Here is a 16022-nt window from a genome sequence, read left to right on the forward strand (position 1 = left end):
AATTATAAAGGATTATTTTGTAAACATATATATGTATGCATATATATACATATATATTTTTGTTTTTGTTTTTATATATATTTAATTTTTTTTGCTGTGCTGTGTGGCATGTGGGATCTTAGTTCCCTGACCAGGGATCAGACCTGTGCCCCCTGCATTAGGAGCGTGGACTTTTAATCACTGGACCATCAAGGAGGTCCCAATAAGTATCTTTTTAATAAATGTATATAAATAAGATTGAACCTTTAGAAGTAAGCTGCAGGCAGCACACATCTCCTAAAAATAAAGATATTTTCTTTCATAGCAGTATTACATTTAAGATAATTAAAAAGAATTGTATAACTTAATATCTTGTCCATGTGCAAGTCAGGATAAACAGCCCTAATGGTAGAATTTTCAAAACAACTTTTTAGAGTACTAAGCTGATTTCTAGGAATGATGAAGAGATGGATTAATGACATTTTGGTGTGTCACCTTGATATTAGGGTGGTATGCATGCCATTCAAACCACTGGATAATGATGAAATTATATCTAACGGGAAGGGATACTTATAGAATCTTCACTGGAGCCAGACACATTCCAGACACTCCATATATAAATTTTCTCCCTTAATTCTTATAACTGCCCTTGAAGATTAAGAAAAACAAGCTCAGAGTGGTTTACTATGTTCCTCAGGATCACACTGCTAGGAAAGCCAGAGGTGGGACTTAAGCCTGGTTCTGTGTGACTCTGACCCCCTCTCAACAGCTGCTTTCCTATATTATCACACTTAATCCCATTCTGATACCTTCTACAAGTGGACCAAAGAGAAGAGAGGCATGCTGGCAAGGGAGTGTAAACGGGTGTGTGTGTGTGTGCGTGTCTGTGTGTGTGTGTCTCTGTGTGTGTCTGTGTCTGTGTGTGTGTCTCTGTGTGTGTGTGTGTGTGTATTGGTTTGGAGAGGGAGTACTTCTAACTTCTGCTTCTATGCAGAAGAAAAAGGAAGTTTCCAGTACTCCCACCCAGCATTCAGAGCTTACACACAGGACAGAGCAGTGCCCTGACTAACAGCCTGCCACATCACAGGCCACTGAAGTACCCTATTTGTGTCCCTCCCAGCATCGTCGGCAACCGCTTCTATCTGATGGAATACTGCCCAGGCCTCATCAACAAAGATCCCTCTCCGCCAGGTTTGGAGCCCAGCCAGAGGCGGGCCATCTCCACTGCCATGAACAGAGTCTTGTGCAAGATTCACAGTGTGGACCTCAAGGCTATGGGCCTGGAAGATTATGGGAAACACGGTGAGCACGGGGCCCTTATCTTCTGTGCTAATGTCTCCTCACTGGTCCTCTGCTTTCTGGATTTGGAAGGTATCAAGGTATTAACACATCTACCTTTGCTAATTGTGAGGTAGGCTGGTTAGTTTCCTACTTGGAAAGGCCGTTTCATTTTGTGGAGGTGTTGCTTACCTAGACATTTTGTCCAGGGATAAATACTTTCATGAACTATAGAATCTCTCCTCCCTGCAATTTTTATCTCACTGTATCATTTAAACCTTTCTTTTTTTCTGATACAGCCCAAAGGTAGTTAAGATACCTACTTTCTTCTCTGTTTTCTGCCCTTTCCCATAAATACTCTTTTTAACAGGGATAGATTCTAAAAACGCCATTGTGCCAAATATTTGTTTATATAATTTGCTTCCACTTTTTTCTTTTCTTTTTTTGTATCTCAATTTGAGTTCCTGCTCATTCTTGTGAGCATTTGTTATCATCGGGTTTTTTGTTTTCTTTTATAAAAAATCAGATTTATTGAAGTGTAGCATTTTATGAATTTTGACAAATGGACATGATTTGTAGGTTTGTTTGTTTTTGGCTGCATCGAGTAGCATAGAGAATCTTAGTTCGCTGACCAGGGATTGAACCCATATCCCCTGCAGTGGAAGCCTGGAGTCCTAACCACTGAACTGCAAGGAAATCCCCCACTAATACACATAGTTTATAATCAACATCACAGTTGTCCCCATGCTTTTGCATGTTGAATCTTTATCGTGAGCCAAAAAAATTGTACTTCTGCCCTGCAGAGTTCAAGATTATCTAACTCTTGACCAGTTTGCATTCCTGTGGCTATGGGTAACTGCTCAGTTGTGTCCAGCTCTTTGCAACCACATGGACTGTAGCCCGCTAGGCTCCTCTGTCCATGGGATTTTTCAGGCAACAGTACTGGAGTGGGTTGCCATTTCCTTCTTGGGATCTTCCTGACCCAGGGATTTAACCTGTGTCCCCTGTATCTTCTGCATTCAGGATTCTTTACCACTGAACGACCTGGGAAGCCCATGCATTCCTAACTGTTGTCGAAAAGAATCTCTCAGCTAAGCTGTATTTTCTTCTTTCTCTGCTTTTAACCAAAACACCTATATTTTCTGTAGGATCATATCAAGGGCTGTAGTATGTGTTTAGTGTATATCAACTTCCTGACATACTTCTACCAACTTACCTAAAATTCTTTCACTCCGTAGACCCATGATCTGAATCCTCAAAACTGACAATTTGAGACACTTTGCTACCACAAAGCAGGCTTGCCAACTTCCAGCCCCAGTTGAGGGGGTTCCCCACACCTTCCAAGTACATCCAGACCCATATCATCCTCCCATGTTTTAACCTGTTGACCAGAGTTACAAACTCTGTCAGTGTTGCCTCTGTTTGGTGGTCTCAATGGAAAATATTTACAATAAAAGTTTTTTTTATTATTTATCTGAAATTCAAATTTAACTGAGTATCCTGTATTTTATCTAGGAGCCCTAGTTACTAGTAAAATGGCCAGTAGGCAAAGACAACAGATGTTGCCTATATTGATCCATTATTTCAGGATGGAAAGAGCCCTGGACAAGAAGTCAGGTGCTGATTTGTGGGGTGAGCTTGGGCAAGCCCCATTATTTTGTCATAATTTTCTCAAGAGTAGAGGTTATGTAAAAAAGCCCTGCCCTCCCCCCCTCACAGCGCTGATATGAAAAGCAAAGGAGATGGCAGCTGTCCCAGTGCTGTGAATGGAGATAAAACCTCTGTCACATGAAGCAGTGGGCAGTGTGACATCGCATCCTGCAATGGAAAGAGAACAGTTTAAGGAGGGCTCTCCCACATGCTAAGTGGATCCCCTGCCTTTTAGTTTTAAAGTGCTTTTTACAGTGACCTATTAGTGTGACAAAGAGACAGAGTAGAAATATGGTGTCACTTTTTGTGACTCAGGACCAGCCTCCCAGGCTGTGTTTTCAGCCTGACAGCATAAAGTAGCTTCATCAGATTTCACATTCACTGATCCAGCTAAAGGGGAATCAGATCTTCCTTTTCAAGAATCCTGCAATTTCTAGAGTTACGTCAGGAGCACAGCTGCTGGGCAGGGCATTGGCTATATATAGCTATTCTGCCATCTGTGTAAAATGAGTATACTTAAAATTTGAATAAATATAAATGTTTGTTTGCTGAAGTGAAAAAATCTCTGAAAGGACACCTAAGACTGGTCATGTTGGTTGCCTTTGGGGAAATGAGCTGAGTGGCTGAGCAAAGGGGTGGGAGAGCCTTTCCTGCATCCCCTTTTGTCACTGTAATTTCAAGGCATGTGAATGTATCATTTATTCAAGGGAACACATTTAAATTTTTTTAGGCACACGAAATGATCTAATCAAAAGGGACTTTTGACAAAAATGCTTTAGGTCCAATCTAGTTATCACAAAGAACCTTTCTACTAAGGACCTGCAGAGAGCATAATTCCCTTTTCTCATCCCAGAGGGCAGGCTGCTTTGGGGAGGAAGGGCATTAGTGCCTGGCAGACTTGCTCAGGACCAGTGGCCAACAGAGCAAAGACACAGGGACAGCTGCACCTGCTTCCCATGAGAAGGGAGTGTGCACAGCGCTGGGGTGGTGTGTGCATGGGGGGCGGGGGGACATCCTAAATCCATGTAGGAGATTAACCTGAGGGGCTCCTTCCACAAAGGTTCAACTCCTGGTGGCTTTAGTATTTGATTTCTTATGATAATTTTCAAACTTACAGAAACATTCAATAGTGCTGTGAATAGCTATATGCCCATGACTGATTTTAACAACGATTAACTTTTGCCATGTCTGTTTATCTTTCTCTTCATCTATCTATTTGCACGATTAACAAAGTGGTGGAGACCCTGACAATTGACTTCTAAGTGCTTTAGTATGCCTTTCCTAATAATAAGAACATTTCACAGTACCATTATTCACACCCAAGAAAACTCATCGTTTTCCCCAATATCTAAGTCCAGTCCATACTCAGATTTCCTCATTTTCCTCCTTATATCTTTTATAAGTGAGGTGGGTTTGTTTTGGGTTTGTTTTTTAAGTCAGGATCTGATCAAGGAACCTAGAACAGTACCCCCTCTTTTTTTTTAATGAATTTTTAAAGGGACCAAGTCAGTTGTCTTATGATTTGTCTTGATTATTACCTTATGGTTTCATTTACTACTTTGGACTTCCTGTAATTCCCAAAATTGAACTCTAGTTCTAAAGGCTTGATTTTATTTTGAGTTAAAATCTTTCATAGGGACTTCCCTGGTGGTCCAGTGGTTAAGAATCCACCTGCAAATGCAGGGGCCACAGGTTTGAGCCCTGTCCAGGAAGATCCCATGTGCCTCGAAGCAACTGAGCCCATGTGCCACAGCTACGAGCCTGTGCTCTAGAGCCCAAGAACCTCAACTACTAAGCCCGAGTGCCTGGAGCCCAAGGTCTGCAATGAGTAGCCACCGCAATGAGAAACCCAAGCACTGCAACAAAGAGCAGTCCCTGCTTGCCACAAGTAGAGAAAGCCCACACAGAGCAACGAAGACCCAGCACAGCCACAAACAAACAAATTAAATAACTAAAGTGGTGCTTAAAAGATTACTCATTATGAAAAAAAAACAACAACAACAACAACAGCGGCGGCCCTGCTGGATTCTCCAAAGGACAGGTGACTGAGTACTCCTGAGTGTGCAGTTCACTCCAGAGAAAGAGACCAGTCTTTCTATCCTTGTCTTCAAGCTTCTGGGTAACATTTTTCTCTCAGATGAGGGGTGAGGGCTTGGCTTAGAGCCATGGACCTGATATGTTGTTTATTAATAGTGACAGTAATTGTCATTTGACAACAATGACAGTCACAGTAATGAAGCCACAATTCATTGAGAAGCTTCTGTGCCAGTGCTGTGTTTGGCATGTTATAATATGGACTTCATATGGCCTTCACAGGGAATATAGGCGTCAGTACACTAATAGTTCTGATGAATCAAAGTCAGCTTAGAGAGGTTAAATCAACTGAACAGCTTGGCTATGAACCGGGCAACTCTAGAGTAGAAAGTATGTATTTATGTGGCATTCCAGAAAAGATAAACTACAGGAATAGATCTGTGTTGTCCCCCAGAAGAAAGGAGAAAGATTTGATTACAAAGGGACACCATGTAAATTTGGGGATGATAGGAATACATATACCATTTCTTGAGAGAAGTGGTGGCTGCCTGACTAAACTCACAGAATTGTATACTTTACAAAGAGGATGTATGTCCACTATACCTTAATTTAAATATTTTAAAAAGGCTTGATGCATGTGTTAAATAAAGAAAACAGAGCATGGGAATTCCCTGGTGGTCCACTGTCCAAGACTCCACTCTCCCAGTGAAGGGGGTTCTTGTTCCATCACTGGTCAGGAAACTAGATCTCATGTATGGCAACTGAGAGTTCACATGCAACAACTACAAATCCCACATTCCATGATAAAAGATCCACCCTGCCACATCGAAGATGGAAAATCCTCTGTGCCACAACTAAGACCTGGGACAGCCAAATAAATAAATATATATATTTTTAAGATTAAAAAAAGAAAACAGATCATGTCTAGAGTGAGTTATGTGATGATGATAAATGTGTTGATCTAGACAAAATGGTGCCCAGAAACTAGCCATTAATCCAATCCCCTGGGACACTGTTATCAACATCATGGCAGGGCTCCCTGTAGCCCAATATGACAGCAGAACTGCTTTGAGGGATTCCTGATTAATTTATTTAGGAAAAGAAGAGATAAAGAGCAGGAAGCAGGCCAACTGAGTCCAACTTCTGGCTCCCAGCCCATGGAATGTAAGCTTGGACCCATCGCCTCCCTATGACCCGGATCCTTGTCTGTAAAGTGGGGATTAAAACACTCGTGTGTAGCTCCAGGAATTCAGTGAGCTATAATAACGCATGTCAGGCACTTAGCACCAAGTCTGATACATGTCAAGTGCTCAGCAATGGTAGTAGCTGCTGATGGAACAACAATACTCTTATACGTTAGTACTCTTAAGGGTTGTTTGTGGGGGTTCTCACTGGTTTTCTTTGCCTCTGCTTAGGGCAGGCAAGCTCGGCGACTGCGAAACAAACTGGGAAGCTGACTGAATTTATGTCTAACCTGGCATGGGATTTTCCAGTCAAAGAGGGGTTCCAGGTTTTCAAGGAGATAATGGCCACCAAACCGTTAATGGGGTCCCACCACTCATGGTCCAGGCCACAGTCCCTGCTGAGGACCCCAGGCACGAGGAGTTATGTTACCTCCACAGACTCTTCTCCAGCTCATGCCTCAAAGGGAGCTCTGATCTTCTCTCCAGAAGGCCTTTCCCCCCGAGTCAGGGAGCTGTATCAGCAGCTGAAGGAGTTTATGGAACGACATGTGTACCCTGCTGAGCCGGAGCTACAGCGTCACCAGGCCTCGGCCGAGAGGTGGACCCCCTCCCCGCTGGTCGAAGGTCTCAAGGTAAAGCAGCCTTTTGTTAGCACAGCCCAACCTCAGCTCGTCCACTGGCCACATCTGTTCCTTCTCAGGTAGTGAAGAGATGGGAGAGTTGAGTTCAGTGGTCTCTGCTTTCCACCACCACTAGAAAGAGCCAGCCCTAGATCACTGAGTTTCACTTTATTGCTCTTCCTGTGTGACCATGTCTCGGCCTGATACTCAGCCCAGGCAGAGGAATGCCAAGTCTGTGGCTTATAACCCTAAGGAGCATGGACTCATTTTATGCATGTCTGAATCATATAAATTTAAGACTAAGTGATATAAATTGCATCAATTAAATGATGCTCTTTAAAGAATCCATAACATCAAACCTAAAGCGTCACATCAACTATATGTTTATGCTCCTGACATACAGTGACATCAGTTTAGTGGATAATGGAAATACCTGCTGTTCTTTTTCAGGATTGGTCTTGGCTTGTGTTAGTTCTTAAGTTATCTGAGGTCTTCAGGAGCACATATTCTGCCTATGATGCAACCATCACCTACATTAAAAAGAAATTAATGGCACTGAATTTTGTCCATAGTTATAAACCTATTGCAAGGTAACCAGAGCTCAAACATGGCAAGAGTAGAAAGAGTTCATGACCTAGAAAGAATTCTTTAAAATTCTGGGGCCTCTGAGATAATGACTGTCAACAATTTGATTTATAGGCTCCCGGCTCCTTTCTTCTGGTACATAATAATACATACTGTTATCATTCCTGTTGTAATGAAAATGTTTTATGCATTTGAATCTTCCAGTTGTTTTATCTTATTTAATGATGTATCCCATGTCAGTGCCCGGAGATGAACCCAGGCACTGGGACCACATTGGGGGTGCACCATAGTTTATCTACCCTGCCCCTGCCCGAGTGACACTGTGGGGATCTCAGTCTAGGTCACTCCGGGTCACTGAAGCAGCCGAGTGAGCAGCTGGTTGCTAACATGGATAGGGAGTCTGAAGAGCCAGCTGAAGGAGAGAGTAGAAGCCAAGGGAAGACTGGCTGTGGGGTGCCTGGCCATGACTGTCACTAGGGCAGTGTCCGGATGCTTTCTCAGGACTCCAAGATTGAGGTGGAAGTTTTCAGCCAGTCATGTGTAGGTCCCGTGCTCACATCTTCATGCCACTGAAATGTCTACAGTGAGAGCACCCCAGAATAAGAAGGGGTTTGGATCCTGTGTAAGCAAAGGGTAACGAATGCTGTTACATATTTCTGTGTTCACTTACTGTTTCTAGAGTGTCAGCTGTTGCTCTGGGTCTTTTTATGGTGCACAGACTGTCTCTAGTTGTGGTGCACACTTTTTTTTCTTCTTGTTGCAGTGCATAGGCTCAGTAGTTATGGCCCATGGTCTCTAGATCTAGAGTACAAGGACCTTCGAGTGCTCAGGCTTCTCTAGTTGCAGCCTGCCGGCTTTGTTGCCCCACAGCACATGGGATCTTAGTTTCCCCACCAGGGATCGAACCTATCTCCCCTGCATTGGAAGGCAGATTCTTAACCACTGGTACCAGGGAAGTCCCAGCATGAATTCTTTGAAGTAAAAATTCTGGTCCAAGGATGAGAACATTTTTAGTTGTTGTTGGCTTTGGGTTTGTTTGGTTGGTTTTGTTGAACTGCACCATGTGACTTTTGGGATCTTAGTTCCCTGAATAGGGATCAAACCTGGGCTTCTGCAGTGTTGAGCAAGTCCTAACCACTGGACTGCCAGGGAATTCCTGAATGAGACCATTTTAAGTTTTGACAAATACTGTCAAATGTGTATCAGAAAGGTGCTTGCCATTCCATGCTCCCATTGTTACCTTGTGAAATGTCCTATACCCCACCTGCTGACCTGCACACTTAATCCTCACCCATTAGATGTACCCGTCTCATGTATGAAGTGTTGGAAAAGCAGACACTCACGCTGTGAACACTGTTAGACTCGGAAATGAATGCATATGAAAAATCTGCTTTAGAGAACATTCTGCATGTGGTCATACCTGAATGGGAATCAGGACAACTAAGATTTTAGGGGAGAGTGGTGAAATTATGTCTCATGGCTTTTATTCAGTGTTGTTACTACCAATAAATAAGAATGTTTGGTATTTACACTGCATCTCACACATCCTGTGAGGTAAGCATCATGAACCTCAATTTAAAGGAATCAAGTTTGCCAGGGACACAGTTAGAAATAATAGCACTTGGATTCAATGCAGATCTTCTGGGCTCAAATCTATGTGTTTTCCCCTCCCACAAGGAGATGATTCTATTCATTTCCTTATTCTTCCTCTTTTCAGAACTCCCTTGCTTCTTTTCCTAATTCTCCTTTCCTGCTTCATTTGTTCCAGTTAATCTATCCTTCTTCTTCTTGGTCACTGCAGTCTCAGCTAATTATCTTAACACAGTCATGAGACGAGTGTATGTGCTGATTCTAGTAGTATGTGTCCTAGAGAGCAGTCCCAATCTGATAGGAAAATCAGCCAGGTGATGCCCTCCCAGTGGGAAGAATTTCCATCATCACTAATATTTATTGCAGCCCCAGCTTCTGAGTCTGGCACACTATATTCTGTTGCTACCTGGATCCGGAAGAGTGAAATGTTTTTGAGAGGGAAAACAGCTGGCATTCACTCACTGTACAGCTGGACTACAGAACGTCTGTCCTGCTGCCATTCTTTACGCTGCCTTGGTTCCTGTCCATTTCTGAGCCTCCTTCTCTAATCTGAGCTCCTGATAACTTTCCCACTTGGATTCTTTTTCCAGTCAGCCAGTCACCTCCATTCCTACTCTTGCTCAGTAGCTGTGACTGGTAGGGTGAGTAGTGACCGTCCCAGTTCAACAGACGAGGAAACTGCCACAGGAAGCTCACCATCTTGCCCAAGGTCTCCCAACAGGTGTGGTGGGGCAGGGCCTGAACCAGGCAGTCTGATTCAGGGCCTGGGCTCCTGACCCGCAGGGTAGACTTCCTGGTTTCCCTGTCCGGAGCTATGTACACAAACCCAGGGTTACTTCCCCAGGAACAAAGTTGTGCCTCATGAAGGAAGCTGGATCAGGGGATCTCCTTGGGCACCTCATCAGAGCAGCTGAGGCTGCTGACAGATGTCCTGGCCGGTTCCCTGAAGGCTCACTGAAGGACCCTTCATTCTCTGTGTTATGGAGCGAGTTTTATGCTGCGTCGTGATGACAGTAATGATGCTAACAGTGAGGGCATCTGGGATGCAGACACGGGGAAGTGAACTGACTGCACCGTCCCTGTTAGGAACGGGCTGTCCCCAGGACCCTCCCATTCTCCTCCCACAGATCTGCGGGGTTGTATCCAGCCTGGTGGTTTGGACTTATTCATTATTTTCCATAGGCCAAGACAGTATGACAACTACCCTATGTGGATCCCTGATTTTTTTTTTTTTTTTTGTGACAGGAGAAAGCCAAGGCCGAAGGACTTTGGAACCTTTTCCTATCCCTGGAGACTGATCCCGAGAAGAAATACGGAGCAGGGCTGACCAACGTGGAGTACGCACATTTGTGTGAGGTCATGGGCACGTCTCTGTATGCTCCCGAGGTACCTTCTTTATTGTCTTCCTCAGCATGGGAGGAAATCCTTGTCCTCCAGAGTTCAGTCATCCTCCTGGGCTGACGGGGTTCCCTGCAGCAGCACTGGACTCAGGAGCTCTGACGCAAACTCAGACTTCTTATGAGTGAAGATACTGCAGGCAGGTGGCTGGAGCCAGAGCAGGAAAGGAGCAGGGGGTGGGCATCTTCTTGAGAAATCTCGAATGAGTACAGCCTGGCTGGCTTCCATGGAGCCTCAGTCCACCAGATCTAGTCTCCTCCTTCTCTCCCAACAAGCTCTGAGGTTGAGCTTAGGTATTCTGTACTCACAATGTCCTGGGTCTCTGCATCCTTGGGGAGAGGAAGGACTTTCATAAGGGTGTCAGAGGGCGTGTATCTTGGAAGGAGCCCCAGACCATGCTTCTGGGAAATTTGAAGTTTTGAATATAAGGGAATCACCTTTGTGCTTTTTCTCCTTTCCAGATTTTTAACTGTTCTGCTCCAGACACGGGGAACATGGAGCTTCTGGTTCGATATGGCACCGAGGAGCAGAAGGCCCGCTGGTTGATTCCATTGCTGGAGGGAAAGGCTCGCTCCTGTTTCGCTATGACTGAGCCCCAGGTACCTACCTTGGGTCACCCACAGGCGCTCCTCATCAGGCCAGACCCTCACCCAGCCCCATCAGGCTCTGCCATCAGGGACCTCGGGACCCTTGCCATCTCTAATCAGAATGTGCTCTCACTCAGGTCGCCTCCTCAGATGCCACCAACATTGAGTCTTCCATCCGAGAGGAAGATGGCTTCTACATCATCAATGGTCACAAGTGGTGGATCACAGGTATTTGGCCTGAAATTCATTTTTCAATCACATTTATGTGGGTCTGCCCTGATAAGCATGTCTTCTCTGCCCTGCTATTGTCTGAGAAACTGTGGGAGGGACTAGCTTCATTTCCAGTTAACACAAAGGACATTCTGTCTCTGTTCCCAGAAAAGGCAGCAAACCCTGGGAGAACCAGAGGTTCTACATGGGTCCCAGGTGACCCCACATGTGACAGTTCCAGGAATCTCTCCTCCACTCCCCACTGTCTTCATTCTGCCTTGGGCGTCTCCCTTTAGACAGGCCGGCGGTCACTTCCTCAGTGGTTTCCCCTCTTGTGAGGTCAGCTGTGCTATAGCAGAAGGGCTGGTGATAATCCTATCGTTCACTAGGCTTTAACTCTCCAGGGCCCTCGGTACATGGCTGTGGGGACCTCCCCTCACCGAGTCTCCACCCTTCTGCAGAAGATCTGTGGTATTATCCCCACTTCACAGAGAAGGAAACTAGGATAGAGAAGTGACTTGGGTCACTTCCCAAGGTACTAGCCCCCCAACTGGCAAGTAGGGAACCACCCAGAGTTCAAGGCTGGCCTGACTCTGAAGCCTGTGCCCAAAACCAGCATGTTTCCACCTCCTGTGGGAACAAAGCAGAATAGGCCGCCACTGATAAAATAGCAGTTTTCAGACTCTTGTCTCCAAATTATATTTTCAATCCTATGTTGTGCCTTAAAAAAAAACCAAAAAACTGTTCTTAGGATGTTGGATTCCTTCCTCACTGGGACAGAAACCAGTTGCTCTTATTGCTGGTCAAAGGGCTGCATGTCTTCATCTGATCATGTGACATCTTAAAGGGCCCCATCTGCTCACTGACTTCAGCTTCTTTGGGCCAGGACTGAGTGTTTAAGGAAAGCTGATGGCCCTGGTGTCAGATGATGGGGGTCTGTCTCTCTCCTTTCCTGGCAGGCATCCTGGATCCTCGCTGCCAGCTCTGCGTGTTTATGGGAAAAACAGACCCACATGCCCCACGCCACCAGCAGCAGTCCATGTTCTTGGTTCCCATGGATACCCCAGGGATAAAAATCATCCGGCCTCTGAGGGTGTATGGGCTGGAGGACGCACCAGGTTTGTCCCTTGGGAGCAGCTTGCTTCTCTGTGTGGGTCTGGATCTAGGGAAAAGGCTTTGGACAGCAGTTGCTCCAGTGCAGAAGTAACACCTATAAGAGTCTGAGGACATTTGGAAGGCCATGTGCTCCTGCATTTCAGTTCCATCCATGAATATCAACCATGCAGGCAAGCTTCAGACAGGCATTCATCTGTTTTTTTTTTTTTTTTCTCTTCTAATCATAGAAGACAAGCAGAACTCTGGGAGGTAAGGAGGCCACAGAGGATGGAGCAGGAGGCAGGAAATGCCCTCCAGACCTTTTCTTGTATACCACAGCGTGGACAACCTATCTCCCGGCCTGGAGATCTCTCACAGGGGCTCTTTCTCTCTGCTGATGATGTCCACATTTTGACTTCAGATTTTCCCTAGGGTCACTACACTGTGAGAGTCATAGACTACTAGGAGTTCCAGTTTAAGTTAGAGGCATGTTTTATAAAAGGAATACCAAACTATTCATTTGACATTTTAAATTACCAATTTACCTTCCATCTGAATAGTCTTGTTCCTGCCTTCCATCCTTCTTCAACCATGTTCCAGTTAGAAGTCTACAAAAGTGCAGGGATATTGCCAGCAGATGAGATAAATGCATCCCAAGGCAAGAGGAAAGCGGACTGCTCAGGGGTACTCTATGGGTTTTGCAGGTGGCCACGGTGAAGTCCTCTTCGAGCAGGTGCGCGTGCCCAAAGAGAATATGGTCCTGGGCCCCGGCCGGGGCTTTGAGATCCTCCTAGGTCGACTAGGTTCTGGCAGGATCCATCACTGCATGCGGCTGATTGGCTGCTCAGAGAGGGTGCTGGCGCTCATGAAGGCCCGAGTAAGTACTTCCCGTTGCGCCTGTCTGTGGACCAGAATGACCCATCTGTCTTCCTCTCAGACTTCAAATCCTAACTGTTTCCTGAGAGCAGACTTAGCAGGTGAAGCAGGGTGATGTTCTTTACAAGAAGCTGTGTCCTTGTGTTTGCTCTGCCTCTTTTACTTCGCTGAAGTTTCAAATCAGGGCAGAATGGGCCTCACTCTGTGGAGGGGACCAGAAGGAATAGGCTGGGCTCTGTGGCAGCAGAGGGCAAGGTTCCAAGGTCCACAGGGTCATGGTTTACTGATGACCATTCCTGCTACCAGCTCATCTTTAAAAATCAGATAACAGGGAGAACTTGGGGTTCCAGCATCCAGCCATGCACCATCCTCCTCCCCAAGCACATCCAAAACTTTATTCTTCTGTGACCCCTCAAAGGTTGCAAGCCCAAACAAGAGTGTTATTGCTGTGAACAGTGATTCAAATCAGTGAAATCAGTTTCACTCTGAAGTGCTTTCGAAGTGAAACTTCAGACCGAACAGATGTCTCACAAGATAGTCTTAATGAAGAATAGCAACAGTTCAGGGTATCACATTACTGAGCAAAGTTGTGATTCAAATCCTTTTTAGTTGAAACCAGCCAGTTTAAAATAAAACACTCCTCTCTATGGACTCAGATATAGTCTCCATTCTCATCCTGCAGATCAATCTGACCTAATGTGTCATAAATCTTAGAAGATGCTATAGTATTGACATAGCCGTGCTATTCACTGGACTTGGTCGAAAGGGAGTAATCAGGGATCTACAAAAAATTTGATACTAGGAGGCTTACCACAGCCATGATTATGTTATGAAACACCTATAAGGCTAGCTATTGGGGTCTGGTTAGATAACCCTGCTATGGGTGTGCAGTGAAATTCCAAAATGATGCTGTAGAAATCTATTTGTTAACGAGAGATACGTTTGCTATATGCTAAGTGAAAAAAAAGGCTATAAAGTAATACAGAGAGAATGACTTAGAAAAGCAGATGTATGTATATGCATATACAAAAAGTCTAGAAGGGTAAGCACCAAATAGTAAGTATAATTTACTAGCTAATGGGGTGCTGGGTGTTCATATTTTGTCTGAAAATGTATACTCTTTTCTGCCATGAGATATTCGTGTGTGTTGTAATTGTTTTTAATTTTTAAAAATAAGGTGGAAGAAGGACCCCTTATCACCTTATTTGATTGCTTGTAGCTTTTGAACACTCTACTTAATCTCTGTTGCAGGAATAGTTGCCCAGAAGAGGGCTCTAGCACCCAGACTTTGCTCCTGAGAGTTCCTCAGGACGTGAAGCAGGCCCTGATGTCAGCAGACACCCTCCTGGCCTGTGTGAGGTGCCCACAGTCACTGCCTGGTTCCCAGAGTAGCCCTGGGCCACAAGTGGCTCAGATCAAGCTCTGTCCTGCCTGGAGGCCAGGCCTGCCCAGAGGCCAGGCCTGCCCAGATGGGGCAGAATGGCTGGAGTAAAGGGGTTCCTGGAGATGATTTGTGCAACTACCACACTGTCTAGCTTCCCCCATCCCCCCGCCCTCTCCTGTGCTTCCACCCTCTCCTCTGTCTCCTGTGTCCACAGGCGAAGTCCCGCGTGGCCTTCGGGAAGCCCCTGATAGAGCAGGGCACGGTCCTGGCAGATATTGCCCTGTCCCGCGTGGAGATCGAGCAGGCCCGGCTGCTGGTGCTGAAAGCTGCCCACGTCATGGATGTGGCGGGAAATAAGGTAGGAGGCCGAGGGACCTCACAGAGGACAGGTCCGGAGGACACGGTGAGGGATGCCAGCCTGGAAATCTATTAATAGATGCTGACTCTTCCCTCCCAACTCAGCAAACCACGGAGAAAGCGCTTGGCTCCTTGACATAAATAACTTTGCTTCAATTCTCCTCAGAACTACCTGGGCCGCTTTTCAAAAACGGAAAAGGTACAATAAAGAGGACTGACCTTTCTGTTTTACTGACCCAGTGACCATCTTTCAGCAGGCCTGACAGGGCCATATGGCCCCGGCCTGAGCTACAGACTTGCCAGGCATCAGGCAAACTGAGAATAAGCCAGGGAGTTAACCAGAGGAGAAGCTTTATTTTCAACATGTTATTCCTTAAATGGCTCTTTCTGAGTGCCTCCTAACACCAGGCATGATGCCATGCCAATCCCTGTCTTCTCCATCCCTCTACCATGTCTCCAACCCTTAGTTGAGAGGCCTCGGTAGCAGGGAGTGACCCAGGCTCAAGTTCCTGGTTTCTTGGTCATCTAGTGCCAGGTATGAAGGCTTTCAGGGGCTTTGACTGAAATCCCAAAGTCAGGGAAGATGCTTGTATCTCAATTCCTCAGAGTCCTGGCTGGCCTCCTGCCACCTTTCCTTTGGAAACAGAGCTGGTCGTGACCCCAAGTGAGGCTCAGGCCAGTCCCCACTCTGCATTGTGTGTGCGGTGATGCTGCCTGTCACCTGGGAAGATGCCCCTTGTCTTTCCTTGACAAGGCAGCTTCCCACATCACACAGCATCCTGAGTCACTTTCCTTGTCACCCCCCCTGCCCCTCCACCCCCATTGGTGCTGGACAGGTTCCATGCACCAGGCAAGGCTTGTGGTCCAGCAGGACCTCAGATCTCTGTTCTGTTGTTTCTACTCCTCCCTGTGAAACTGATCGATCTTCCATGCGTTCCGCCCTGGGGTCTGCCCTCCTTACCACAGCTTCTCTTCCTTGCAGGCTGCAGCTCTGGATATTGCCATGATTAAAATGGTGGCCCCATCCATGGCTTCCCGAGTGATTGATCGTGCTATTCAGGTGAGCACAGATGATGGATCGTTGGTTCTTCTGAATCATTTACAAGATTCAAAATTCCTCTCCTTCAGCTGCCCAACCTCCTGTAAACTAATACCTGCGCTTTGTTGCACACCTCCCCACACATGACTGTCCTTT

General features: G+C 45.8%; 1 protein-coding gene and 1 long non-coding RNA gene across 9 annotated transcripts in view; one reads left to right on the forward strand and one right to left on the reverse strand.

The window, feature by feature from the left end:
* Positions 1 to 16022, forward strand: part of LOC148774884 (acyl-CoA dehydrogenase family member 10-like) — a 46299-nt gene that overhangs the window by 22826 nt on the left and 7451 nt on the right. For all 8 annotated transcript variants that reach the window (XM_088828189.1, XM_088828192.1, XM_088828187.1 and 5 more), the window contains 9 exons: positions 1100 to 1281; positions 6357 to 6757; positions 10166 to 10306; positions 10780 to 10917; positions 11043 to 11133; positions 12075 to 12233; positions 12915 to 13087; positions 14685 to 14828; positions 15810 to 15887. In XM_088828189.1, coding sequence (XP_088684315.1) covers positions 1100 to 1281; positions 6357 to 6757; positions 10166 to 10306; positions 10780 to 10917; positions 11043 to 11133; positions 12075 to 12233; positions 12915 to 13087; positions 14685 to 14828; positions 15810 to 15887 — 1507 coding nt within the window. The remainder of the gene's footprint in view (positions 1 to 1099; positions 1282 to 6356; positions 6758 to 10165; positions 10307 to 10779; positions 10918 to 11042; positions 11134 to 12074; positions 12234 to 12914; positions 13088 to 14684; positions 14829 to 15809; positions 15888 to 16022) is intronic.
* The window catches only part of LOC129542605 (uncharacterized), a 37309-nt gene continuing 22533 nt past the window's right edge, over positions 1247 to 16022 (reverse strand). The window contains exon 6 of the long non-coding RNA XR_016035345.1: positions 1247 to 3075. This is a non-coding gene — a long non-coding RNA (uncharacterized LOC129542605). The remainder of the gene's footprint in view (positions 3076 to 16022) is intronic.

The sequence above is a fragment of the Moschus berezovskii genome, chromosome 19 (genome assembly GCF_049115385.1).
Source record: "Moschus berezovskii isolate FMDL1 chromosome 19, NW_MosBer_1.0, whole genome shotgun sequence".
Classification (NCBI taxonomy): domain Eukaryota; kingdom Metazoa; phylum Chordata; class Mammalia; order Artiodactyla; family Moschidae; genus Moschus; species Moschus berezovskii.